Source organism: Cydia amplana, chromosome 23 (assembly GCF_948474715.1).
Source record: "Cydia amplana chromosome 23, ilCydAmpl1.1, whole genome shotgun sequence".
In the NCBI taxonomy this organism is placed as follows: Eukaryota; Metazoa; Arthropoda; class Insecta; order Lepidoptera; family Tortricidae; genus Cydia; species Cydia amplana.
In genome coordinates this window covers 5,776,625-5,804,590 of record NC_086091.1, presented here as the reverse complement: position 1 = coordinate 5,804,590, position 27,966 = coordinate 5,776,625, and the positions used below count along the sequence as shown (strand labels likewise).

The 27,966-nt window shown below is 38.1% G+C and overlaps 1 protein-coding gene across 1 annotated transcript in view; it reads right to left on the bottom strand.

Annotated features, from left to right (window-relative positions):
- LOC134658856 (repetitive organellar protein) overlaps positions 1–27,966 on the bottom strand; it is a 79,274-nt gene that overhangs the window by 39,153 nt on the left and 12,155 nt on the right. Inside the window, exons 2-6 of the mRNA XM_063514527.1 lie at positions 13,645–13,727; positions 12,657–12,830; positions 11,757–11,897; positions 10,493–10,995; positions 9,995–10,186 (exon numbers count right to left, since the gene is read on the bottom strand). Of these exons, the coding sequence (XP_063370597.1) occupies positions 9,995–10,186; positions 10,493–10,995; positions 11,757–11,897; positions 12,657–12,830; positions 13,645–13,727 (1,093 nt within the window). The remainder of the gene's footprint in view (positions 1–9,994; positions 10,187–10,492; positions 10,996–11,756; positions 11,898–12,656; positions 12,831–13,644; positions 13,728–27,966) is intronic.

Below are 27,966 nucleotides of genomic sequence, written 5' to 3'. Positions count from 1 at the left end.
TGTTTTAAAAGACAAACAATTAGTAATTTGGCAAGTTATATGAGGCGTTTATTTACGGTTAGTTTTAAATATGATTTTCTTAATGATTACTTCAGACAATTAATGATTACTTATGCTTTTGCATGTTCTTATCACTATTTCGTCGCTACTATGTAAGTATACACATTTACAAACACTAACCGAACTGTTTTACTTTCACAAATTTTTGTTGTTTTTACTTCAGATATTGTGTTCTGAGTGGTGTTGCAACTTTACAACTTTAACGCTGTCAACGTTTTTAAACTCGCACTTCAATATAATTATCTTTCAATTTTTTATTCACTTTTCTATGTCCCCTTTAACTATTTGCACACAAGTCTGTTTGTTTTGCTATTTATATTATGACTGTGGACGCGGAAAAACTTACATGCACTGGTTCTGCGTTTTCCTCCTTATAGAGTCTCCAGTCTCCACTGATTCGGCGGCACTTTATTTTGTTGTATGTATACTTAATTATAGGGATCCCTTTGGTTTCATTTTCTTCAACACACAATATTGAATCGAGTTTTATTTTACATGTATTGATGTGACATGTGACATTTTTTTCTCTTTTTATTATCGCCTTGCCGTCTATATTGAAAACCCGACAAGGAGGTCAGAATTCATAGGTTAAGTATTTAATACGTGGCGCAAACATTCCCCCGGCCTTGAAAGGAATAGCTTTCAAAAAGTTATTTAAAATAAATCATTTACTACATAATAGCATCCTTATTGCTCAGAGAAAACTAAATTGACATAAACATATGAAGCCTCCATAACTTGAGAGAGATAACTAAATACTAATAGAAATATGAAATTATATTATTGAGAAGGCAAAGGACATAATTTGACCAAAGGTCTTTTAAGTGTGCCTGATTTTGTTTTAACCAAAGCAACTCTGGCAATACCGTCCTTGCCTGGAAAGAGTTGAGTTATAAGACCTAACGGCCAATGTAGAGGCATAACATTATCTTGAAGGATGACTACAACAGTTCCTTCCTTAATAGGCTGAGAAGGAGTATTCCATTTTTGTCTGGTTTGCAACGTGTGCAAATACTCATCGCGCCACCTCTTCCAAAATGATTGCGTTAAGCGATCTAATAATTGATATCTTTGCAAAAGATGATCAGATGTTACCTCCGCAACAGACGCAGCTGGAAGATATTTCAATGGAGTAACATTAAGAAAATGAGCTGGCGTCAATGCGGAAGGTTCAGCTGGATCAGAGCTTAACACGGATAGCGGTCTAGAATTTAATAAAGCCTCAATTTCACATAGAATTGTCATTAATTCCTGAAATGACAAGATTTGTTTACCTATCGTACGAAACAAATGTGATTTGACGCATTTAACGTTACTTTCCCAACATCCTCCAAAATGTGGAGCACTGGGGGGAATAAATCGCCAAATTATTTTATTGGCTGATAGTTCAGTTTCCCAAGCGTCTCGATACTCATTCGCAAGGAAATTATGAAGTTCTTGCAAATATGTATTGGCTCCCTGGAAGTTGGTTCCGTTATCGCTGTACATATATTTTACAGGACCACGTCTGGATAAAAACCGCTTAAATGCTGACATAAAGCTTGCTGTACTTAAGTCAGTTGCAAGTTCTAAATGAATTGCTCGCGTTGTGAGACATGTGAATAAGCACAAATAAACCTTTTGACTCTTCACGCCTCTTCGTCGAACAGGTGTACAATACAACGGACCAGCGTAATCACAGCCAGTATGTATAAAGGCTTTCTCAACTTGATTTACCCTGCACGCTGGTAAATCTGCCATCATTGGGGAGTTAGCCTTTGGCTTGGTCCGGAAGCAGTAATTGCATAAATGAATGCGATGACGAATAATACATCGAGCTGCTATGATCCAGAATCGATGTCGTATAATAGATATAAGAGTTTCAGGTCCTGCATGTAAATGGTGTCGATGATAATAATCGACCAGTAGGTTAATGATGTGATCACGACGTGGCAATAACAAAGGATGTTTATAATCGTAATCTTCATCAGAATTACTGAGACGTCCTCCGACGCGAAGGATTCCATCTTGAATAAATGGCTTCAGGCTTGCTAAAGCCTTTGTAAACCCTTTTTTCAGGGTCATATCTAAAATATGTTGACTGAAATAAACTCTTTGTAGAGCTCGTACGATTTCTAATTCGGCTGCTGTTAAGTCATCAGCATTAATAGGGCCTTTAGGTAATCGTTTTATAAATTTTAAGATATAGGCAACTGTGCGTACATATTTAACCCATGACGAGAACCGTTTAGACAAATCATAAATTAAGTTGTCGTTCGAATTGTCACAAGTCACTAAAGAAACCGTTTTTTCTTCAGGAACGTTGACATCTTGGATCTTGGTAATTCGATTGGCCACAAAAGTTTGCCATCGATGAGGCGACGAATGAATCCAACAAAGTGTCACTGTTGAATCGGAGAAGGCCAACACAGAGTCGATTGGGTATCTGGTTGAGTAGGTATCAACCACCCTTTTTATAAGTTGTGACAATAGCAATGCTGCGCATAATTCCAGTCTTGCTAGGCTGACAACCTTCACGGGCGCTATCTTAGATTTAGCGCAAATTAAATTAATGACACCTCGGTCATCATTAGGAAAAGTGACGTAGGCATAAACCACTCCACCATAAGCTCTTTCACTAGCATCTGAAAAGCCGACTATAGTTAATGAACAGTTTTCAATGACACCAATATGTCTGGGAATGCTAATGTTAGATAGTAGCGGTAGTTCACCTTGGAACTGTTGCCATTGGCGTACAATATGATCAGGCGGCAATTCGTCCCAATCAATTTTCAAAAGCCATAACTCCTTTATTAGAAGCTTAGCGAACACAATTACAGGGGCAACTAGGCCCAGAACATCGAATAGTCGAGCTACCGATGAAAGAATGTTTCTTTTACTACACGGTCGATCGTCGGGACTAACCTGGAACTTGAATACATCTTCACCAGGATACCAACGCAGACCTAAAATCTTCAACGTTGTATCATCGTCGAAGGTGACACTTTGGGATAAATGTAGTCCTTTCGGTATTTCTTTCAGAACAGCTGCAGAATTTGACGACCACTTTGCCAGTTGGAATCCACCTTTCAAGAACAAATCCAGCAGTTGTTTAGTCGCTTGCATAGCTTGGTCTTCATCAATAACGGAACTGGCTACATCATCCATATAAATATCACGAGATGCAATTTCCTTTGCGAGTGGGTATTTATCACCTTCATCAGCTACTAACTGTTTAACAGTTCGCAGTGCCAGAAAAGGACTGCTACGTAGACCGAAGGCTACCCTATTATACTGAAATACCTTTATAGTTTCTTCAGGATTAAACCTATAAAGTATACGCTGATAAGGACGATCCTCCCCCCGTACGTCAATACACAGATACATTTGACGTACATCAGACGTGATAGCAATACCAAACAATCGTAAGTTTAGGAGAATGCAGAACAAGTCAGCTTGAAGACTTGGTCCTGCGTGAAGTATGTCATTTAACGATAAACCGCTTGTGGTCTGTGCACTAGCGTCCAGCACAATTCTAACCTTTGTGGTTATTCTGTCAATTTTGACAATTGCGTGGTGGGGTATGTGATAAGCATCATTTGACTTATCATTTGGAACCTCAGATAAATATTTTTTATCAATATGTTCACGGATAACTTCATCATAAGCTGGTTTTAATTCAGGTTGCTTGACGAATTTTCTTTCAAGCGCTAAAAATCTGCGTTCAGCAGTCTTGTAAGAATCGCCTAAATTGCTTGGGTCCAATTTAAACGGAAGTGCTACTTCATAACGTCCGTCTTCCAAACGATTGATTGTATTCTTGAAAATATCTTCAGCTTTTTTCTCGTCTGGACTATGAATCACTCCTCCATCCAAATCTTCAATTTCCCAGAATTTTTGCATTAAATTTCCGACATCAACCGAAGTAAAATACCCAGCTGCTGAGTAGGAAGCGTTAACTGCGGGAGCATCGCCTAGTATGATGTACCCCAGTGTAGTTTCTAAAGCGTCAGGCAAACCAGGTTCGTTTTCAATTTTATCTGACATTAACAATTTGGTGAATAACTTAACACCAAGAAGTACGTCAATTTCACCTGGAATCGCCCAAGAGTCATCTGCTAGATGTAAATTATCAAACAGATCAGTTGCAGATTGATCAATATGACAGGTCGGTAAATCAGGCGTAATCTCATCTAAAACAAGCGCTTCGATAGTATATTGATGTTTAGGATCATATCTTGACCTAAATGTTAAGTTGACATTTCCTCGGATGGGTTGTGTTATCGTTGTTCCACCTAATCCATTTATTGACGTCACTGGGCTGCTGTGTACAGGAAGACCTAAATTCTTGCAGCACTTCAATGTAACGTAATGTTTCTGTGATCCTGGATCCAGCAGACATCTCAAAACCTTGTCCTTGCCGTTACGCCCACTAGCGAGTACCTGAGCAGTGGCGAGAATTTCCGTCAAGGGTGATGTAGTCTGTCCCGATGCCGAATGAGTACATACAGAGGCACCGTTGTCCTTTACGGATGAACTTGTGCTAGCTTCACTATCATCCTTAGATGAAGACTTGGACTCGTTGTTATTCATTGCAGGTTTTGAGTTTTCGAAGTGTAACGTTGTATGATGTTTGCCTTTACATTTACGACAAGTTTTCTTCGAGGAACATTTCGATGCAGTATGATGCGTGTTCAGACAATTAGTGCACGCGTGAGTTTCCTTAACGAAATTAAATTTTTCGTTAGGCGTGAGTTTCATGAAATTATTGCAATTATAAAGTTGCGAGTGATCATTACTCTTGCACATAGCACATGAACTTCCGTTGTCATGCCCTTGCGTGCTAACATACGCTTGGGGCGTGCGAGGGAGGGGAGCTCGCACGCTGCTAGTGTTGGCAGCGGAGCCGCTTTCAGCCTTAGTTGGCGTTCGTTGCGATGTCCGATATAAAATCTTCACTTGTTCCCTAACGAAACAAATGAATTCGTCATATGTAGGCATTGTAGAAGAATTCCGAATAGACATCTCGAAATTCTTTGTGGTATCTGAATCTAATAACTTAAGACCCAGGTGAATGAAAATAAAGTCACTTAAGTTTTCGAGCTTGAGTTGTCTTATTGCTGAAATAGTAGCAGCAAACGAATCAATTATTTTTTCTAAATTAGATGCCGAAGGACCGTTGATGTTGACAGGTTTCATCGAAAACAGCTGGTTTAAATAAGACGTAGCTAATGCGCGTTTATCATCATATTTCGCGATCAATGCTTCCCAAACTGTGTTGTAATTTTCTGCGGCAGGTATAACTCCCGCACAGATCGACTTTGCCTTTCCTGTCAAATGACTAAACAAATAATGAACACGCTCAGAATCCGTAAGTTTTTTATTCTCATGTATGACACGCTTAAATGTTTCATAGAAGAATGGGAAGTTTTGAATATCTCCATCGAAAGAAGGAAGTTCAATCCGAGGGATTTTAATGGAGTCGTCCTTACATGAATGGCTCGAATCCCTGGATGTCGAAGGGCTCGGAGCAGGTGCATCAATTTTTGAAATTTGACATTTGATTACGCAGTAGAGATCTTCAAACGCATTCATTGCGTTGTAGTTGACGATGTACTCCGGGTCCAACTCCAAGTTCAGAAGATTGACTTCATCCATCAACTCTATAAATTCTTTTCTCAGTTGATCGACCAATCGAGCTTGCGCGATGAACTGCGAGAAAGCCTTCTTGTCACTGCTTAACTTTGGAATCATGTCATAAATATTTTGTAAACGCATGAAACATTGAGCACGTTTTGCTTCCGCGAGCTTAAGTCGCGTTGCCATGGTTACCTAGTTATTACTATGACAGCACGAAAAAATATGAACAATTTGTGCTAAGATGCACAAATAATTATAAATTATATTCAACTTGTATAATACCTTAATGCAAGTCGAAGGAAAATGAAGTAAATACGAACGTTACGCTTGTATAATACCTTAATACAAGTGTAACCTTCGCAATAGGTTAATTACAGTTTATGAAAAAACTGAGGCTTTTAGGAATAATTTACCCGTAGCTTTCAGTTTAGTAGAGTGTATTTAGTAACTTAAAATACACTGAAATTATATACTTAACGAATATGGTGTGCAAAAATGTTCCGTGAAAATTATGTCACAATATGACAGTTACAAAATACGAAATTTATTTGTAACGCATTTATAAGGTAGCGTGATGAATAATCCCACACGCTACGCGTAAATGAAATATGAAATAAAAATAACAGACAATAAGAATAAATTAATTTACTGACCGTACTTTGAAATAGAATTATGACGGGAACATTTTTTTGAAAATTAAGAAACCGAAAGGAAATCCGAAATTATATTTTGTACCTACGCGATTCAGTGAGCAACAAGGTTATTATGTAATATTTTTAAAGGTAAATTTGGAAACCGGTTCAAAGGCCAAAAAATGGGGAGGCGGAAAAACTTACATGCACTGGTTCTGCGTTTTCCTCCTTATAGAGTCTCCAGTCTCCACTGATTCGGCGGCACTTTATTTTGTTGTATGTATACTTAATTATAGGGATCCCTTTGGTTTCATTTTCTTCAACACACAATATATCGAGTTTTATTTTACATGTATTGATGTGACATGTGACATTTTTTTCTCTTTTTATTATCGCCTTGCCGTCTATATTGAAAACCCGACAAGGAGGTCAGAATTCATAGGTTAAGTATTTAATACGTGGCGCAAACAATGACTACGATTGATTTTAACTACACTAACTTCGAGCACACGCACTTCAAGACTGATTTTGATTTTTTTTTCCGATTTTTACTTTTTTTTAATTCGTACACAAGTTTATGTCTTCTGACACGTTTGTCGCATTGCCTTCTGCAATGCGTTATCACTTATCACAAGGTAATCTATTATCGCTGATAACATTATGAATGTAATCAGCAGTTATTTAAATAGCGTATTTATAATGTAATATAATCATGAGATAATGGTCGTAGTTTTTAGCCATTGCCTCATTCACAGATGTTTAAATAGAAAAATCTCTTATTTCTATTAAATGAGTTACAAATTACAAATTCCCATTACACATTATTAAAATGTTCAAATTGCATAAATCAATTATGCGGCTAAGGAGTGGAATTCACTTCCTGCAAATCTATTTCCAATCCACTATAACTGGGATCTTTTTAAATCGAGAGTGAATAGACATCTTTTAGGTAAGCATGCTCCAATAAGCTCCAGGTAAGCATGCAGCCAATATTTTGGTGGTGGTTTCAGTATTCAGTATTCAGTATATTTATTGCATCTTCATGTTGTTTTTTACAAGGTGTTAAGGTATTTCATTTCTGGATCAAACATGAACCCTGTTAGGGCATAGCAATCTTATAACTATATCTTATATCTAATAATTTACATGATACTACTAATCTTGAATAAAAAAAAGTTAACATATAACATTAAAATTTGGTGCAAATAATATTAACTTGATTAAAAGTTTAATAAGTAATTACAAAAATGTATAAATATAAAAGTCTAATTGTGAAATATGCGTCAAAATATTGACTTACAATATTTAATATAGTTCATAAAAAACATTCAAATTAATTAGAATTATACATTTAGATTATAGTGTTCATTAAACTAGGTATGAAAGTAAAACAAAACGAATTGTCAGTTTTCCGAGAAAAATTCTGCAGTGGAATAAATGTTCTTTTGTATTAAATATGTTTTTAACTGGGTTTTAAATTTGGGTAGACTAGTTTCTTTTTTTAGGTTAGCTGGTAAATTATTATAAACTTTGACGCACATTGCAAACGGGCCGTTATGTACCATTTGTAACTTTGAGGTTGGTCTTTCCAATTTATTTCGTGGACGTAAGTTTTCTGGTCGCGAATGTTGCGGAAATAAATGCATATTTCCTTTAACAAACATGCTCGCCTCTAAGATATAAATTGATGGCAGAGTTAGAATTCCTAGTTCTATAAAACATTCCTTACAGCTATCTCCCATGCCTATATTACAAATTATTCTAACGCTTTTGTTATATTTATTTGCGTATTTATTTTCGCGATGGGTGGATGGGAACATTAATTGCATTTAAAAATACGCAAGTAGGTATAACGGGTTACCACTGATTAGTCAATCACGCACTTTGTTTTTCGCGGATTAGCAAAGTAATATATTTTTATTGCATGAATCTGTATCATGAGTTTTATTTACGGTACTTACTTTTGCTAATTTTCACCTTGTTTCGTATACTATTTGTAATTATTTAAACAATAATAAAGAATCACTAACTGGATAAGATCACACAGAACACTAAATAATAAGCTCACTTCAACGTTCACGGATGCGATTGAAAATCTTATCACGATTACACTAAGTTCAAAGTCGAATCACGTCACATTACTTATTTTTCTCAAAGTTTTTCAAAATGTACGAGTTTATTTTCCCGAAAACAAGAGAAGCGAATGACTTATAATAGTTATAATCTCCTTAATCGTGTATTTCATAAAAATACTTAGCAAACTGAAGAATTCACTTCACCTATCGTGTTTTTCTAAATTCAACCTAATCTGTTGTAAAATAGAATCGATATTAGATAGAGCTTGGATGGGAGATAATCTGATAGGGATAGTGTTTTGTTTATAAGCGATTAACATTGTTTGGAAATGTAGGGCAGAGATAAGATGATAATGGGCTTTTGAGGAATATTGCTACGAAGATTTGTTCAGGCGCATAACAAGTTACGAAGAAATAAAACTTATCTATTGGACATATTGTTATATGTATTTCTCTCCTGATTTCTCTCATAGATAATAGTTAACAGCTTGGTGCATATAATAAACAATGATTTTATCACATAGATTTATAGAGCCCCTTTATAATTATTTTTTTTAAAATAAATTATATTATTATTTTAGTTTTCAATAACTACAAGACTTGACTTTAAAGCTGCAATACTTCATGACTGTAAAAACATTTACAGGATTCATAAATATCGGGAGTTATAAAATCACTATCTAAAAGTTTTTTTTTTTTCATATATTTTAGAATTACCCGTCGTGAGCTATACTAACATTAAACTAATATTTTTTTGTCATTTCTGGACGAAGATTATTACTAACGTCTGTTACTGTATACTGCAGAATACCGCGGGTTCCTGTCGAAGGTTGGTGACGGGAGACAAGGTTCCTTCTCTTCTTTATTCTATATGATACCTACCCTGATTCTCCTGTTTTCAGCCTCATAACTCCTGTCATAGCTGTTAGTGTATACTGGGGAATACTGCGGGTTCCTGTCGAAGGCGGGGTACCTTCTCTTCTTTATTTTATATGATACCTACCCTGATTCTCCTGTTTTCAGCCTCATAACTCCTGTCATAGCTGTTCGTGTATACTGGGGAATACTGCGGGTTCCTGTCGAAGGCGGGGTACCTTCTCTTCTTTATTTTATATGATACCTACCCTGATTCTCCTGTTTTCAGCCTCATAACTCCTGTCATAGCTGTTCGTGTATACTGGGGAATACTGCGGGTTCCTGTCGAAGGCGGGGTACCTTCTCTTCTTTATTTTATATGATACATACCCTAATTCTCCTGTTTTCAGCCTCATAACTCCTGTCATAGCTGTTCGTGTATACTGGGGAATACTGCGGGTTCCTGTCGAAGGCGGGGTACCTTCTCTTCTTTATTTTATATGATACCTACCCTGATTCTCCTGTTTTCAGCCTCATAACTCCTGTCATAGCTGTTCGTGTATACTGGGGAATACTGCGGGTTCCTGTCGAAGGCGGGGTACCTTCTCTTCTTTATTTTATATGATACCTACCCTGATTCTCCTGTTTTCAGCCTCATAACTCCTGTCATAGCTGTTCGTGTATACTGGGGAATACTGCGGGTTCCTGTCGAAGGCGGGGTACCTTCTCTTCTTTATTTTATATGATACCTACCCTGATTCTCCTGTTTTCAGCCTCATAACTCCTGTCATAGCTGTTCGTGTATACTGGGGAATACTGCGGGTTTCTGTCGAAAGCCGGTGACGGGAGACAAGGTTTCTTCTCTTCTTTACTTGATAGGTTACTTTTTTCTTCTTTTGTGTTGTGGATTTTGCCATATATGTTGTCTTTCTGGTCGTTGTTAACCTAAAAACGCAAAAATCTATTACATGAGTGGAATATAACTAATTGTTATAGGTACTAAATATTCAATAAATCGTTTTTTTTTCTCGGTATAATCGATTAATACGACAAAACACAAGCACACCAGACAATCTTAGTACGATTTAAAATCGAATGATACCATTATATTCCCTAGTTAAAGTTATATCCCTAATCAAAGTAATATATGCATAATTGCATATTGGAAATAAATGTAATTACAATGATAATCGTGAATTTATTCGTAAAAATGTAAAAAAAATTGCTACATAATAAAATAAAATAAATTACCTTTTTAAGCTTAAAATCGTTGCGCGAATTCTCATCAAAATTCCTTACTATATCCTCTATTTTATTCTTATTCCTTAACGCTACATTAGCATACGGCCGTTTCTCCGTATTATTCTCATTAAGTACTATAATCTTCTGTTCAGTATTCTTCATATAATTAGGTACATTCCTTCCTCCTAACACATCTTTAGCTGGGGTGTTGACTGTTAAGGAATTAGAGCTAAATACTTTGGGTGAGATTTCTATTTCGTTCGACGTGTAAAATTGACTTCTGCCTATTTTCTGCTGTTTCGCGTAATACTCGAATTTGGATACTTTAGCCATAATACTGGACATTTTTGGTTGGTCGTCTTCAGCGTATTTTCTTGGGGCTACGGGAGGTTTTTTCTTGGCTATTTCGTTGAGGGTCATGTCTAGTTCTTGGTCGAGTTGTTGGAGATCGGTGTCTTTGAAGATTTTTTGGATATTTGCGTTCTGGTAACATTGGTTCTGGTCTTGGTAACCTGAAAAGGAATAAACGTATATATTAGTTACTTTTTCTAAGAGGGTAGGGAGAAAGCGACTTATAAGTACTTAAGACATAAGATGGAATTCACCATGTAGTACAAGATCCATCATCATCATTACTCTAAAGATTAAATTTTTAGGTGTGAATAAAAAGACGCAAGTGTCTAAGACATACTTAATGATGAGTTTTCTATGTGGCATCCCATGTTTCTTTGGCTGACACGCAAACCAAGCGTATAATCGAATTGTAGTTCTTCAAAAAAGGAGTGTACAGGTTTTTAAGGGTCGGCAACGGGCAATGTAACAACCCCTGTAGTTGAAGCGTCCATTCAATTCATTTCAATTAGCCTTTATTTAACAATCTTATCAACTAGTTTAAAAAAATATAATTGAAACAACTTATTTCTCTCGGCGTCCATAGGCGACGGTAACCGCTTACCACCAGGCGGGCCGTATGCTTGTTTGCGTGGCAAATAGCCACCGACGTAATTATTAATAAAATAGAGACTCAATACTCATAGTATAAGGTTAGATTTACCTTGCGCGCAGTGTTCATTAGGCTGGTATTATACGGGAGTCATGGATACGCGGGTCAAAGGGAGGACTGACTTCATGACTTAATAAGTTTGGCTTCTTATACGAGATGAGACTCTACTGCCATAGCTATAAGGTTATATATACCTTGCACTGGTTCGGCTGGCTTTTTTGTGTCAAAATGAAAGAGACTCTATCATTACAGCTATAAGGTTGCATTTACCTTGTGCGCAGTGTTCATTATGCTGGTATTGTACGGGAGCCATGGATACGCGGGTTGAAGGGAGGACTGACTTCATGAGTTTGGCTTCTTCAGGATGGTTGAAGCGGAGGTAGTTGGAACGGCCTATTGTTAGCATGCTTCCTGTAAACAAACAAGATACATATAAGTTATTTTTGGCCACGTATAGTCTCTAAGCGACATTATGCGTTATGCTGTACGTAATAGGGTGTCTATTAGCTAGTTAGAGCCGCGTAGAATTTTCGACCGGCAGATAAATGATCAGCGTGCTCTCTACGCGACAATGGACGTTATGATGTAAGTGATAAGGTGCAAATTAAGTTGCGAAGATCTCGTAGGCTTGTCGACCAGTAGACTATCGAGTAATAAACTTCCACTGGTGGGATATAGGATATAGGGTGACCACACCATGGGAGTTCTTAACTCGACAGTGCACGCTGGCTACTCCGGTGCCTACTGCGTAGTCTACTCGACACTAGACGTTATGATGTATGTAATAAGGTGTACATTACCTTGCGACAGTCTCGTTGGCTTGTCCACAGGCAGACCATCGAGCAACGTGCTTCCACTGGTGGGATATAGGGTGACCACACCGTGGGAGTTTTCAACGCGACAATGTACGCTGGACACCCCGGTGCCTACAACGTAGTCTACGCGACAGTAGACGTTATGATGTATGAAATAAGGTGTACATTACCTTGCGACAGTCTCGTTGGCTTGTCCACAGGCAGACCGTCGAGCAACGTGCTTCCACTGGTGGGATATAGGGTGACCACACCGTGAGAGTTTTCAACGAGACAGTGCACGCTGGCTACTCCAGTGACTACTACATAGTCTACGCGACAGTGGACGTTATGATGTATGTAATAAGGTGTACATTACCTTGTGACAGTCTCGTTGGCTTGTCCACTGGCAGACCGTCGAGCAACGTGCTTCCACTGGTGGGATATAGGGTGACCACACCGTGAGAGTTCTCAACGCGACAATGTACGCTGGCCACCCCGGTGCCTACAACGTAGATGTCGCAGGTCGGGTCTGAGCCGATGGTTACTCGACCTGGAATTGAGAGATGAGACTTTAGACATGCTTAAACAAGGATTTTAAAAGACAAGAGCTGTTTGCTGATAAATATTGGGCTCAGGAATGTGTGCATGTGTGGTTTAAATCCTTCGGGTTCCTCGGGGGCGAGGACAACTCCCGGTCAACACAATATGCTCCCGTAAAACAATATCTGTAATTACTATAATCTAGTAAATTCTAGTATATCGCAGCATCGCAGTGTGTCTTATTTCAATTGTATGGATGTTCACCACCTGTACATACTCCTTTAAATTAAAAATATTTACAATACAATTGTTCTAGAAGTTGACGTAAGTTGTTGTATGTAGTATAAGTATCTGAAGGATGCCATGCAGTACCTAGTTCTGACAGGCGTGGCTCACTCCGCGATTTCGTCGCGTCGCTGCAAGTACCTACAAGGGCTACAAGTATATGCGACCCACACCAATTCTGGTGTGTAGCCATAATAGTTGCCGCGCACCGCTACGGAACGGACGCCTGCTCGCGCTTGCGCCACCTAGCGGTCATATCTGTCGTAATAAACGCGTTTTGTTAGAGAGTGAATCTTCTGTACCTAGTACATACTACCTATTATTTATTCTGTGGTTCTGGTCACGACGGCGGCCTAGCATGAAAATAATCCTTACTTCAATCAAATTAGAGTTCTTTTCGGAATTACTCGACAATTTAGAGAAGCGGTCGGCAACCTGCGGCCCGCGGGCCGCATGCGTTGCTAAAAGGTTGCCGACCGCTGATTAGAGTATTCAGATTTACCTGAACATACCTTACTCGTAAACGTAAGGCAACTTACCCTGTTTGATAGGATGGAGTGTAACCGCGGTGCTCAGCCTGCCTGTGCCCAGGCTCACGAGGTGAGGAGTGTTCGTAGCCACTCTGTAATAAAGATAATACATATTTTAACCATTTGTTTATTATAAACTGAAATAGATGCCATATATTAAAGAAAAAGTGACGAAGCCGCCGAACCGGCGTCTTTAGCAATACGGGCTAACGCCTTGAACGTGTGTGAATTTATTTATTGTTCAGTCGTTTATAAAGATATTCTAAGGTTCTGTATCAATTGGATTACGTCACTGTCGAGAGTAATTTGACGTATTTTATTTAATTCATTTTAACAATTGAAAACTCTACATGTAAAATAAGCATGTAAGTATTTTACGCTGTAACTCCTTAGATTGGGGTGTCGTTTGATAGGACTCAAAAACGATACCTACGATTTTTCGAGAACTATTTTTTTCCCAAAGCGACTCAACGAATTTTAGAGAAACATTGAGTTTTCAAGCGCAAATTTTAGTTAATGTCAAGTGTACATCGTGTCTAGTTTGCTACACTTCGGATATTATAAAAAAATCACTTCGCTCTGCATTCAACATGTCTCCCTCGAAGATAATGTATGTTGCATTTTATTTATGTAGTTCTATGTATTTATGTATTTGTATATTATATATATCGTTGTCTGAGTACCTACCCACAACACAAGCCTTCTTGAATTACTGTGGGACTTAGTCAATCTGTGTAAGAATGTCCTATAATATTTTTTTGTTCCTTGTATTGTATAATCAAACATGTCAGTGTGCTTTAATGTAACTAGTACTGAACTAGTACAACTTAACAGTTTGACATTCTATCCTACTGACCGCCTCTGTAATCTAACATTAACATATTAACACAAACTACTCTATCCCTTCCTGCATTGCCTTAAAGTCCATAATTGTTTGTCGATATATTACAAGGATCACAAGTAATAACAGTACAGAGCGATGACTTCATTCTATTAGCATAACGCCTTATCGCCTTCTTAGTAATCGACAGTGTTTGTATCTATATCTTTTGAATTCTTTGCCGACTCGTATGAGTTTTAGTTTAAATGTTATTTAAACATTTCTAAACAAGGGGCATCCCAGAACAGTGTCGGGTGAAGTTATTTTAAAAGGTTATAGAAATACATCATCTGTGAAAATTGCAACTGTCCAGCTATCACGGTTCATGAGTATAGCCTGGTGACAGACAGACAGACGGACATTGGAGTCTTACTCTTTGGTTTCCTCCGATAGCGGTGCCGTCATATAGCGGCCGTCTCCATACAAATACTACGACATCCATATTTAGCCGTATTATTCAGTATGAAGACGGCCGCTAAGTATATGACGGCACCGCTATCCTAGGAAAACCGATCTTTAGCAGGCGTGTCTCACTCCGCGATTTCGTCGCTTTGCAACAGGTAGCTAAAAGTACATCCGTACATACTATGAACCGTGATAGCTAGACAGTTGCAATTTTCACAGATGATGTATTTCTGTTGCTCTAACAGTACTAAAAAGTACGGAAACCTCGGTGGGCGAGTCCGACTAGCATTTGTCCGGTTATTAACACTGCTGAGAAAACTAAGAAGTCGATATTTGGCATAAAACTTAGCCTTAAATTCAACAGTATATATCTATAATATAGATTTCTGCAGGTTATTTAATATAGCTGCTACGTAATACGTATAGGTACCTATTAGTCACGTCCCCGAAAAAGTACTTAGACCTTTTTGGTTTGCCCCACCACAAGTTATTCTAGATAGATAGGAGTTTATTCTTTCATAATAGTTTAGCTGTGGGAGACAGGAAGTTTCTGGAGAAACGCACAGTTGAGGACCCATCATATTATTTTTAACACTTCGGCCGTTCAGCTTCTTTTACTTTTGCAGTGTGTACCTATGTGTAAATTTATGTAGCAATTAATATCCAAACATTTCCACAGCCATCATACTCGTATATATCATCATTGAACATAACACCAATACTGCTCGATCCTTATGAGTTCTCAATAGTATCTGGTTGTAACCGGTTGCAATGCGACGCCAACACCCGAGACTGCCTAGGACATACGATATGTAACACTAGAGCACTAAACGGGTGGTAATGCCTTTAACTAGCTTGTGGGATAGCTTGATTGGTTTGCTGCTGTTTTGACCACAATAGCTATTAATTGATTTAGCCACGACGGAATGATGATACATATAACTAGTGACATACAATTCTGCCCTGCTAATAGTAAGTGCAGTACTTGCATGAAAATCATCGTTTAAATAAAGAACTTATTCAAAGAGAACAAGATAAACAATTGCATGACTTTTCAACTGCGATTACTGCATATGTTGTTAGCACGGCAGAATTGGGCGCCTGTACCCATAAAAACTAATTTTGAGAGCTACAATCACAAAGCTATTAGCGAACATGACATTCATGACAATCATGACTCTTGTCATAGAGAAATATAATAAGACAAGAGTGCTCACTCCATACATCAGTTAGACTATTAATTTCAGTGTCTACATATAGCATCGAGTAGCGGAACTATCAGTACTGCTACTTGACAATAGATGTAGCACCGACCGATGCTAGATGCTAATAGTCTTTTTGGTACTAAAACTCATGTACCTAATACCTAATATGGAGTGAGCAATCTATGTATTTTTTTCTCTATGCTCTTGTATACCAAATATCAAGCGGACTCAGGCCATAGGGGCGTTTTCTAAAATAAATATTGAAAACCCGATTCTCCCAGATCCTGGTGTTTTTGGTTTCTTTCAACTCAGAATCACTAGCATATTCAATACTGGTGATAAAAAAAATTGTCCCAAAATTTTGTATGAAAATTGTACATTCCACTACGTCACGTTACATACAAGTGAACATTTTTCTCATACTAAAAACGTAACGTAATGGAATGGACATTTTGGGACATCTTTTTTTAATGGTAGGATGGAAAGTGCTGTCGATTCTGAGTAGAATGAGCCCAAGAATGTCCAGATTTGAAAGAATCGGGTTTTCGATATTTATTTTAGAAAAAGCCCTAGTGGACTGGACTGGACTATAATCAGAGCTATAACCGCGAAAATCGAAGTTCGCAAATTGCGGGCATCTTTCTCTGTCACTCTAATTACGCCTTCATTGGGGTGAAACACAACAATAATCTCAGTAAATGTTCTCAGGAGTAAGTAAAAGGGAATACAAAAGTCCCTTGTCCCCAAAATAGACGTTTCCTGCGCCGGGCAGTAATGCCGACATTGTAAACGCCATGTGGGCGAGACGCGTACTTACACAATATTTTCTGCATGGGAAGTGTACGGGATAACATTTTATGAGAAACATTCGTTATTTGACAGTCGACAGAAGTCTAGTAGTATGAAAATTTGAGCCTACAAAAACACGTCTGCCACATCACATCCCGTCTGATTTTCTTCACTTCGAAACTATAAGTAGTAATGGGTATAGATAGGGACATAATTATACGACATACGTAGGCTATTGGGAATACAAATATATCAACTTTACTCTCTAATTTATCAAAAAAATGTGTACAACATCAAAGTACCAATTTTGACATGTCTAGACTAGACGACGCTTTGACTGTCTGGCTGGAATTTAACTTCAGATTATATTTTATGAAAACATAAATAAGGTACATATCTCACTAGGTTCCTACCTAGGTTCTCACTAGGTTCCTACCTAGTGAGATATGGATCCCTGGGCTGACCCCAAATTATATGGGTATATATAGCCAAGAAGATAGAAGAGGTATAATAACTTTTGAAAGACTGCTGTTCTCCATATCACTTCAGACACTCCGTCTAACCTAGTCACATGCTCACATGTGACATGTGACTCATAAATCAGTTAAAACATTCACCGATTGTCACCCTTCTAATTCTAGCTCGTATTCCAATAGCGCAAAGTTCAAAACAGCTTAGTAAGGACCTTGCCAAATGTAAATATTTGTACCATTATAGTGGACCATGTGTGATCTGTGATACATTCGTGTGATCTAAATCGAGTCGTATATCTTATTTATCTTTGAGCGCAATGAATTTGTTTAGTTTGGGACTCGGCATATCAATATTTGTTTCTGGTTCAGTGGGTTTTTTAAATTGATTAATGTTATTACTTATTACATAACAATAATTATGTAATTATTCGGCATATCATTTTTTGTTTACAGTTCAGTGGTTTTTTTATTATTATTTTAATTGAAAAGCTAATATGAACAGCTAGCAGCAAGTAAAAGAAGTAGTTTGAGTAGCTAGGTTATTGTTTCTATTGAAACAATTTTATTTTTTTGATGACCCAAAAACATCAAATATAATTTATTATGGCTCCTCTACACGATGGGCCAGCGCCGGCCACTCCAAGGGACGCATTTATGCGTTAGAGGGAGCAAGTGATATTGCTATCTCATTCTACCGCATGGCTGCGTCCCTTGGAGTGGCCGGCGCTGGCCCATCGTGTAGAGGAGCCATTATACAAGGGGCGAGTGCCATACGAATTTTTTTAGAACGTTTGGAATGTATCAAATGAGTTTTGAAATGTGTCAGGCCTGAACCAGGACTAGAATACCTCATTATGGATTTATTTAATTAGAGTCAGTGACCGATATATTTAACATCAGATTATGCGTTATGAATTATGATATATCACAGCACAGCGGTAAAATAATACTTATTATACAAGGGTCGGCCATTGCTATACGAAAATAGAACGTTTGGAATGTATCAAATTAGATTGGAATTCGAATGTATCTCACTCTCAGGCCCGATTTAGCCAAACTATTAGGAAACTAAAATATACTATACTATACTATAAAATATACCTAGTAGATAATAGTAGGTATTTCAAAATTGAATATTAATTATAATAAACATTACACAAACCAATTGCTTCTGGTCTCAGACGGTTACTTAAAATACTTATTGTTTACTATTTTCGTTAACATAAGTATATAAGTCAACATTTAAAAATCATATGATGACTATAAAACAAAGTATGACTTGTATAACGTGCGTGTTATGAACTTGTGAATCACCATAAATCTCTACTCCAAAAACGTATTGTCAATTAGGCTCAGCCCCCGCGAGAAAGCGATGACAAATGGATTGACTCATGTGCATCTTTGGATTAGAAACTCACAAGGATTAAAGTGTATCTTTTAGGTTAGGTAGTTACTAGTTCGGTCTGTTATATACAGTGTCGCGATCAGTATGGATCTGACGAAGGCTAATGATGGAGGATCTTAAGAGCTATCGATTTCATCCCCAATGTTCAATATTAATGGTTTCAGAGAGTGATTTAATTATTTGAAAAAGTATGAATGTAAGTCAAATATATTTTAAAAATAATGGTTAGGGGGCTAAAATCGACTACATATTGACCTGATATTAAAAATAGTTTTGAATATATCAATGTATGGAGTTAAATATCGATAATTTCTCCGAAACGATTAATTGGCGATTATCATACATGGCGGTCAAATCTAGTTCTTAAATTTCACACCCTGTAAAACCAATCACCATGTAAGATACATTACAATACATTACCTCTAGAGGTCCTTAATACGACTACAGATCAGATGAAATCACTTATTTATTTTGGAATAGCGAATTTAGACAGAGCGTCGCAATACCTATCAGAATCTCAACACCACATCGAACATCACCGATATATGTACATAATACGAGTATGTATATGGCGAAACCATTAATTCCCAGATCTACAAAAGATTATACATTTAATTGTCCATTAAGACCACATGAATCAATATAATTCACACATTACTTAACACTTAAATGCCTCTTAAGGCGCTTTATACGTACATACTAACATTAACAGCAACACTCGACTTAACTAACCATATTAGACCTTATAGGAATAATTTTGATTGAAGAACAGTTTTGATTAAATAAAAAAATAATTGGATATACTTGGTCAAGCTGATCTTGTCAATAGAAAAAGGCGGCAAATTTGAAAAATGTAGGCGCGAAGGGATATCGTCCCATAGAAAATTTGAATTTCGCGCCTTTTTTTACTGACAAGATTTGCTTGACCAGCTATATGTCTGACTTTTATAACCCTGAATCGATTTAATTGTTAGATTATAGATTTGTGTACTTACTTTTTATTCCGAAAATAAACACATTCGAGAGTGCCATAAGAAATTAGAACGTTTGGAAGTATCAACAGAATTTTGGAATGTGGCAGTCCTGATTTTTCCAGGACTAGAATACCTCGTTATGGATTTATTTAATTAGAGTCAGTGACCGATATATTTAACATCAGATTACGCGTTATAAGATATCACAGCGGTAAAATAATACTTATTATTATGCAAATATGCAAGGGTCGCCCTTTATCGCCCTGAATCGATTTAATTGTTAGATCATGGACCTAGAATATTACGGACGGACTGTCACCTAAGACAAACTGTGACACTGCAATGGCGGACAGTTTGAATGTGTGCGTGTAGACGAGTGTTACCATGTAACACAAATTCTCCCCTAATGGTGAAACAATTATTTTTAATATCGTCCTTGTTTTCAAATAAAAAAATTAGGACAGTTTTACGTTAGACAATAAAAAAGGTGTGTATGTAGGTATCTGAGTTTATAGGTCTTGAAAATGCGCAATATTGCACAATTACTTTGTGCAAACATTATTTTTAATACCTAATGATACTTAGCATCGTAATGAAATCAGTTCGTCATGTTTTTTTAATTTATACATTTAACTTGAAACATATCTGGTTTTCAACAAAAAAGTTATAATATACATAACAAACAAACGTTAACTATCAAACATGCATGTAAGCGTCTAATCACCTTAGTATCGGGAAATTACCATACCGACCTAGTTTGAAATGCACAATCAATAATTTAACCATTTACCTAAATGATCTCTTAATACATAATGATTTAATAAGAAGGGTATCAATTACCCTACTTTCGGGAAATTACCCTATTCATGTTACTGGTCACACTCCTGTTTTGCAGTTTGATAATTTATAAACAACAAATTATCGTGATTTTACGTACTAATTGATAAACTTAAGTATGAAAAGTTATTCCGTGACTTTTTTTCTTTCGATCGGTACAATTCTAGCAGGATTTAACTACGCATGCCGGCATATTTTATATTTTTCTTCGACATGTTTACTTCAATGACGTTTCGATTCGTCTGACGGCAAACTGGTGGATGTGGGCTGTCAATGTGTGTGTGTCACGCGTAAATACTATGAAACTGGTGGATGTTGGAATCACAGTTGTGTTGTAAGCGAAACTCTGTCCGTAATATTCTAGGTCCATGTGTTAGATTAGAGATTTATCACTGACCAGAGGCTGGATGGTCAGTGAGATTTATGTACTTTTTATTCCGAAAACAAACACACACAAAAATTAGATATTAAAATGTGGAAGTTTGAATATACGCACTTAAGTTTGTATGGGAGTTACTGTTAAGGGGCCTACTGATTAACAGTCCGCCGGAAGGTATCGGCCTGTCAGTTAGAACAAAAATTTGACAGTTCCGAACAACTGACAGGCCGATACCGTCCGGCGGACTGTTAATCAGTGGGCCCCTTTAGACAAACTCGTGGTGGTGAAAGCCCATTTCATTATGTCCACTTCATCTGTCCACAACCAACGTCCATAAAAACGGCCTTATGTTTGCACTAGTTAATCTTGACTTGCCCATATTTGTCAAAATATTCGTGTTGCTTCTCTTTCTATAATATCGCAAAAGAAACTGACAGGGCTATAATTGCCCAAATACAAGGAGCCAATATTCCGTGGTTAGATCACATAGTAAAACAAAGTCGCTTTCCGCTGTCTGTCCCTATGTATGCTTAGATCTTTAAAACTACGCAACGGACTATGATGCGGTTTTTTTTATATATAAGTAGATAGAGTGATTCAAGAGCGCTGCGCTGAGCGCTGGAAGCACTGGTGGCCTAGCGGTAAGAGCGTGCGACTTGCAATCCGGAGGTCGCGGGTTCAAACCCTGGCTCGTCCCAATGAGTTTTTCGGAACTTATGTACGAAATATCATTTGATATTTACCAGTCGCTTTTCGGTGAAGGAAAACATCGTGAGGAAGCCGGACTAGGGCCTAGTTTACCCTCTGGGTTGCAAGGTCAGATGGTAGTCGCTTTCGTAAAAACTAGTGCCCACGCCAATTACTGGGATTAGTTGCCGAGCGGACCCCAGGCTCCCATGAGCCGTGGCAAAAATGCCGGGACAACGCGAGGAAGATGATGAGAGTGATTCAAGAGGAAGGTTTATGTATAATTTGTTAACCCGTGCGAAGCCGCGGCGGGTCGCGATCGCGATCGCGAAGTCGCGTAGTAATGAATAAATATGGCAGCACAAAATTAAATAAAAGCTTATAAATACAGCAGATTCGTCACTCGATACTGAAATAGTTTCGCTATGAATCATCTAGCGGGTTATAAAGCTGGAAGAGGAATAAAATAAAACGTCACACACAGACTATCTCTTCACGCTACGCGATCGGCCATAGATTAAACAAATCGTCAATTGGTCTTTCGAAAATCAGTTTAAAACTAGTGAGGAAATTGGTCTTTCGAAAATCAGTATAAAATTAGTCAGGAAATTGGTCTTTCGAAAATCAGTATAAAATTAGTCAGGAAATTGGTGTTTCGAAAATCAGTATAAAATTAGTTAGGAAATTAGAAGGGAACAAAAAATATAGGTGATATAGCGCGCCGCGCGAACGGAAGATATGATCTGACCATTCCGCCGGTGTTCCCTTTTTTATCAATTATTCTGAAAATTTATTTTCTGTTTAAAATTTTGCTAATCAGGTCCCTTGACTATATCACTAGTTATTTAATATTAAGATTATTCTGCTATGGTATGCAACTATGCAGGGTAACGATAAACGACTTATAAATGAAAATTAGACATGTTTTCGTGATTTTCTTCTATCGAGCCAACTTTAGCCTTTCTAAGGTTTCGGTTGGAATGTACCCTTGCACATATAGTCTAGATTCCGTGTGATTTTTTTCTTGGCATTTGCCCGTGATTAAAATGTGTAAAACAAAACAAAAAATATTTTTTTTAAATCGGTCCAGTATTGACGGAGATATGGAGTAAAAAACATTAAAAAAACATACAACCGAATTGATAACCTCCTCCTTTTGAGATTTGGAAGTCGTTTAAAAACTACACCCTCTTAATACCGAAACCACCGAAACGCGAAAATTCTAGACCCAGTGGCAACTAACTCCGAGCTCCGTTCAATCGCATGCCTCTTCTGTAAAGATTATTCTCTGTCGGCCAGGAATAAACGGCGAGCGTCGACCCCGGTTGCATCCATTTGGCTTAATTGTTACTGCATTCGGTGGAACTGTTTATTTCGTCGACTGGCCACGCCGTAGCTTACTGCGGCTGAGGCAGTAAAGGTTCCGTCACAGGCGCGTTTTCCGGGCGGAGCGTGGGCGGGGCGCGCCGCTTTTACATATAAAACGCTCACGCCCCGCCCGGAAAACTCGCCTGTGTGACGGAACCTCAAAGGTGATGTTCGAATCGCAACTGTAGCTGCATTACTGTTGCGGCGCGTTGTTGCCGCCACTTAGGGTTTGCACGACGGATCCGAAACGTATGGGAATATCCGCGGATCCGGATAATTTCATACATTTCGGATCCGGATTGCAAACCCTACCGCCACTGTATCTCTCATTTTTTTGATAAAATGAGTGACGGAATGAACGTCATACTCGCGGTAGTAATGCGGCGGCGGACGTCACTGCAGTCAGCTGCAGTTGACATCCAGACGTCACTGGCGGTCTTTACAGTAGATGCGGAACCGCAAGACGATCCAGTGTGCGGGTTCGTATCAGTCTGATAATCGTTAGAAATGAACTATTTCAGTCAGGAAATAGATTCAACTATGTTACAGTAGGTACACACAGTCACTTTTTATGTTACGAGTAAATTATCATTAAACGTCGGAAATTCGTCAGTTATTGGACCTTTTGCACAAAGTACTAATATTAAAAATGAATCACATCTGATTCAGTCGATAATATGTATATTGATTTAAACGAACACGATTCTCACTCATACCACAGAATAAATAATAGTACTAAGTACAGAAGACTCACTCTCTAACAAAACGCGTCTGTTACGATCAGCACAGATATGGCCGCTAGGTGGCGACAGCGCCACGCGCGACTTATGGCTTTCCCCAAAAGTGGGGCCGAACGGATGTACTTTTAGCTACCTGTAGCAAAGCGACGTAATCGCGGAGTGAGCCACGCCTGCTCATACTTTTATAACTACCACGTATCTATCTATGCCAGTCTGCTTGTGACCACGAACGTAACGTCACGTTCGAAACGTCAGGCCATAAATAAACGTAAGTCTTACGCGATTAAGTCCCGTGGTTGTTATAAAAGTATCAGTCGATAATATTCCGTTACATTTCCGCAATCAATACAGACACAGTGACAAATACTCGTACCTACATCAGTAACAAAACTCAAGGGGATAGTATGAAGTTTCTCATGTGAATATTTCTAAATTAACATGGAATACCTGCTGTCTTTGACATTACATTATCATTAGCATGCCAGATCAGCTATCTCGAGCCAATTAAGTGTTTGTATTTACAAGTAAGTAGTTAGCTTTTGCTTGCCACCTGCGTTATTTATTGACTACGCATTTTCGCTTTCTCATTGCCTCATTATTGCATTATTTACAATGGCGTACGCTTTCTTGGTACCGCCGTTTTCTAAGATTTCGATTATTGTATTATATATTATTGGTAAAACCCTATCGAATTGATTTTGATACATGATTCGTATTTAATCATAACATTAGGTACCTAATGTACCTAATGTATACAGTGGAGTTAGATAGACAAAGTATAAATAGTAAAATTACAAGTCAGATTCAAACTAAATTAAACTAGCTCAACTAGCTGTAACTATCCGAAATCTTGCAATTTTGGAACGAACTACATACTATCAACTTTAAGGGCACCATGTTAAATATTCTTACAAACATTTTGAATTCAGGCACAGAACAGGCACCTTCTGGGCAGGCTCGCTCCATCGTAGGCCACGTCTTCGCCTCGGCTAGTCTGTGGCCATGAGTAAACCCATTTATAATATTTAAAAAAAATACTCATATTACTCATTTGATACATCAAGCAGCAAGAAGAAGTATTATTCCCATTTGTCCCAGCCGGGACATTTATGGGAATGGGTGCATTCATAGGAATCATTCCCACCTGTCCCCGCCACTTGTATGGAGGCGGTCGCGGTCACGTAGGGGACAAATGGGAATACACCATCAACCTGTTTCAAAGCAAAGTTAGCAAAGTGACCGCACTGCATTCTAAGCTGTGGCCATTTGTAAAAGTTTATTTAGATAAGCGCCCTCTGAAGCCGGTTAAAAATCACTTCCTCTGTTTACGTTCGTTATGGTCGGCTGAGGCTGTATAGTGTTTCTGTCAGATGTGGTGAATGCACATTGCACACCGTATGACCGTATGCATGTGGCAGGCAGTGCAATTCGGAGTAGTGTGGTTTTGCCCAGTTTAAATAACTTTGTTGTGTTTATTATGACTTTATTGGTTACTAACCGTTTGATTGATTATTTTATTGACATTGGTATACCATCAAAGGAAGAAACAGACCAAACATTCACAATATTTCGTGGGGAAAGAGAAGAGTCGTGGAATGTATGGGGTCCAATACATTCCACGACTCTTCTCTTTCCGAACAGACTCTATTACTTTTGTAAAACTTAATCTTGGCATTGTAAACTAAATAATACTTTTTCATAAAAGGTAAAAATAACACAATTGTATCTTGTTGTGTTCTGATAGAAGTGAGACGTATCTTATAGTATGAAATGTCTAAGAATCTTACTCAAATTACTCAATATTATTAGCCGAGATTTTTTTAGTGTGCGATTTACTAAAATTTTCCCAATTTGATTTATAGGTACTGCTAATTCAGATACCGCTGGAGTAACGAAACCCAAAAAGACCTGTCCGCCCTCGGAATACCCAACTGGCGCGAAGTGGCACAGAATAGGGCAGAGTGGCGCTCTCTTGTGTCAGAGGCCAAGATCCTCTTTGGGTCACTGAGCCAGTGATGTATGTATGTATGATTGTATGTAATTAGCAACGCGCGAAATAGCCTGGGGTCAAACGGAGCTCCCCAAAAATTCCTCTGTGCGCAGACTGCTTAGAAAAGAGAAGACACAACGAGTTGTTTCGTCATAACGTCTGCGTACGTGATTTCCCTACAGCGGTAGGGTTTCCAATAGTTGGCCTTCCGTTTAACTTATTGGATTATTAATATATCACATGTCACATGTTTACGAGATCAGCTGTTCTGTTATACAAGAACATGCGTCGTATTCCAGAGAAAACCTGTAATTGGTCTGATGAAGCAAAATTAGATACATTTGTGTTGTATTGATCACACAACGCAAGCTTCGAGTACCTATGTGACATCAAACATACATACTGTTAGTTCTACCTCACACGGATTTCGCGATACATACCTACTCTTACTCCTTAGGGCTCATTTCGACGGCGCGCGAACACGTATACGATTCTAGTTACATTGCGGACCATTGAGGTTACATCAATTCAGCTGACCGATCAAATGACGCAATGTAATTAAACTCTCATCCGAGTTCTCGCACCGTCTAAATGAGCCCTTATTAATCTCCAAGCTTTCTCATAATTGGCCTAGACACCTATGCGTGGGAGTGAAGAAGCAAGACGAAGGAGGCTGGAAAACTTGAGACATAAAAGGGACAGGCGTCATCGGGCTGGTAGCCTGGTCCCGGATCCAGAGGCTCAACATATTCACACATGCGACTTGTGCGGCAAGAAGTGCCGTGCAGCGATAGGCTTATATAACCATAAGCGCAACCGTTCTTGACACAGCGTTGCAAGTTGCAACAATCATCCGTCAGGGATGCAGTAGACATTGATGATGATGAGTTAAAACCGGCCAAGTGCGAGTCGGACTCGCGCACGGAGGGTTCCGCACCATCAACAAAAAATAGAGCAAAACAAGCAAAAAAACGGTCACCCATCCAAGTACTGACCCCGCCCGACGTTGCTTAACTTCGGTCAAAAATCACGTTTGATGTGTGGGAGCCCCACTTAAATCTTTATTTTATTCTGTTTTTAGTATTTGTTGTTATAGCGGCAACAGAAATACATCATCTGTGAAAATTTCAACTGTGATAGCTAGTATAACGGTTCGTGAGATACAGCCTGGTGACAGACGGACGGACGGACGGACAGCGGGGTCTTAGTAATAGGGTCCCGTTTTTACCCTTTGGGTACGGAACCCTAAAAAGGATCATGGGACATACCAACATGTAAAATGCAACCCCTATTAGTTGCAAAGACTTCACTTCGCTCGGTCAATAGTTTCATCTGTTGTGGTTTGTCCAATCACGTAGCCACCTTGACCAATAAGCATGAAACGAACAATAACTTATACATGTGTTTTAAAATATAGCTTCCAAATCTTGATAATTTAATTATAATTTAACTCTCAAATCAATGGTCTATTCACGTCTATAAGATGTCTATTAATTATGACTTGAGCAATGCATTTAAAAAAACAATTTAGTGTGTGAGAATGATCAATGCACACTATGAATATTATTATCATTATAATTTGTTTTTAATATGCAGTATTTCCGGTTAGGTCAGACATAAAGTTAATGTCTAACATTATACTGTAATCTTGTTTATTATATAACGAAAAAACTAGTTTTTCATTGATTTACATATAGCATAGTGAACGTTTTGCGCCAACAAGGTCAATGGGTGAATTATTAGTAGACATGTAAAGAAGGAATTAGTTACAGAATATATGTATAATATCTGGGAAAACATATAAAAACTCAAAAATGCGCGTTTTCCCAGAGATAAGACCTAGCTAGATCGATTTTTCGCCCCCGAAAACCCGAGATCGCCGAAATATAATTACAAGAATTGCTCGTTTATAAGTATAAGATACTTAATACATTCAGCAGCACAAGTTGCTAAGCGGGCGAGGTGTTCAAAATTACCTTGATTAGCAAAATGTATAATATATTTTAGTTTAGTGTTAGTCCCAAAACTCAGCTATCTTTTGACCGCCTGAGATAAGTGATAGGCCTAAATAGTAACTCCTTTCCTTTGCCTAATTAAGCGTCTGATTCTGACCGCCCTGACATAAAATATATTCCATTACAAGGTAATAAAGTCGTTGTTAAATAAAAAAAAACGATTTTCACGACAGATGGTCACATA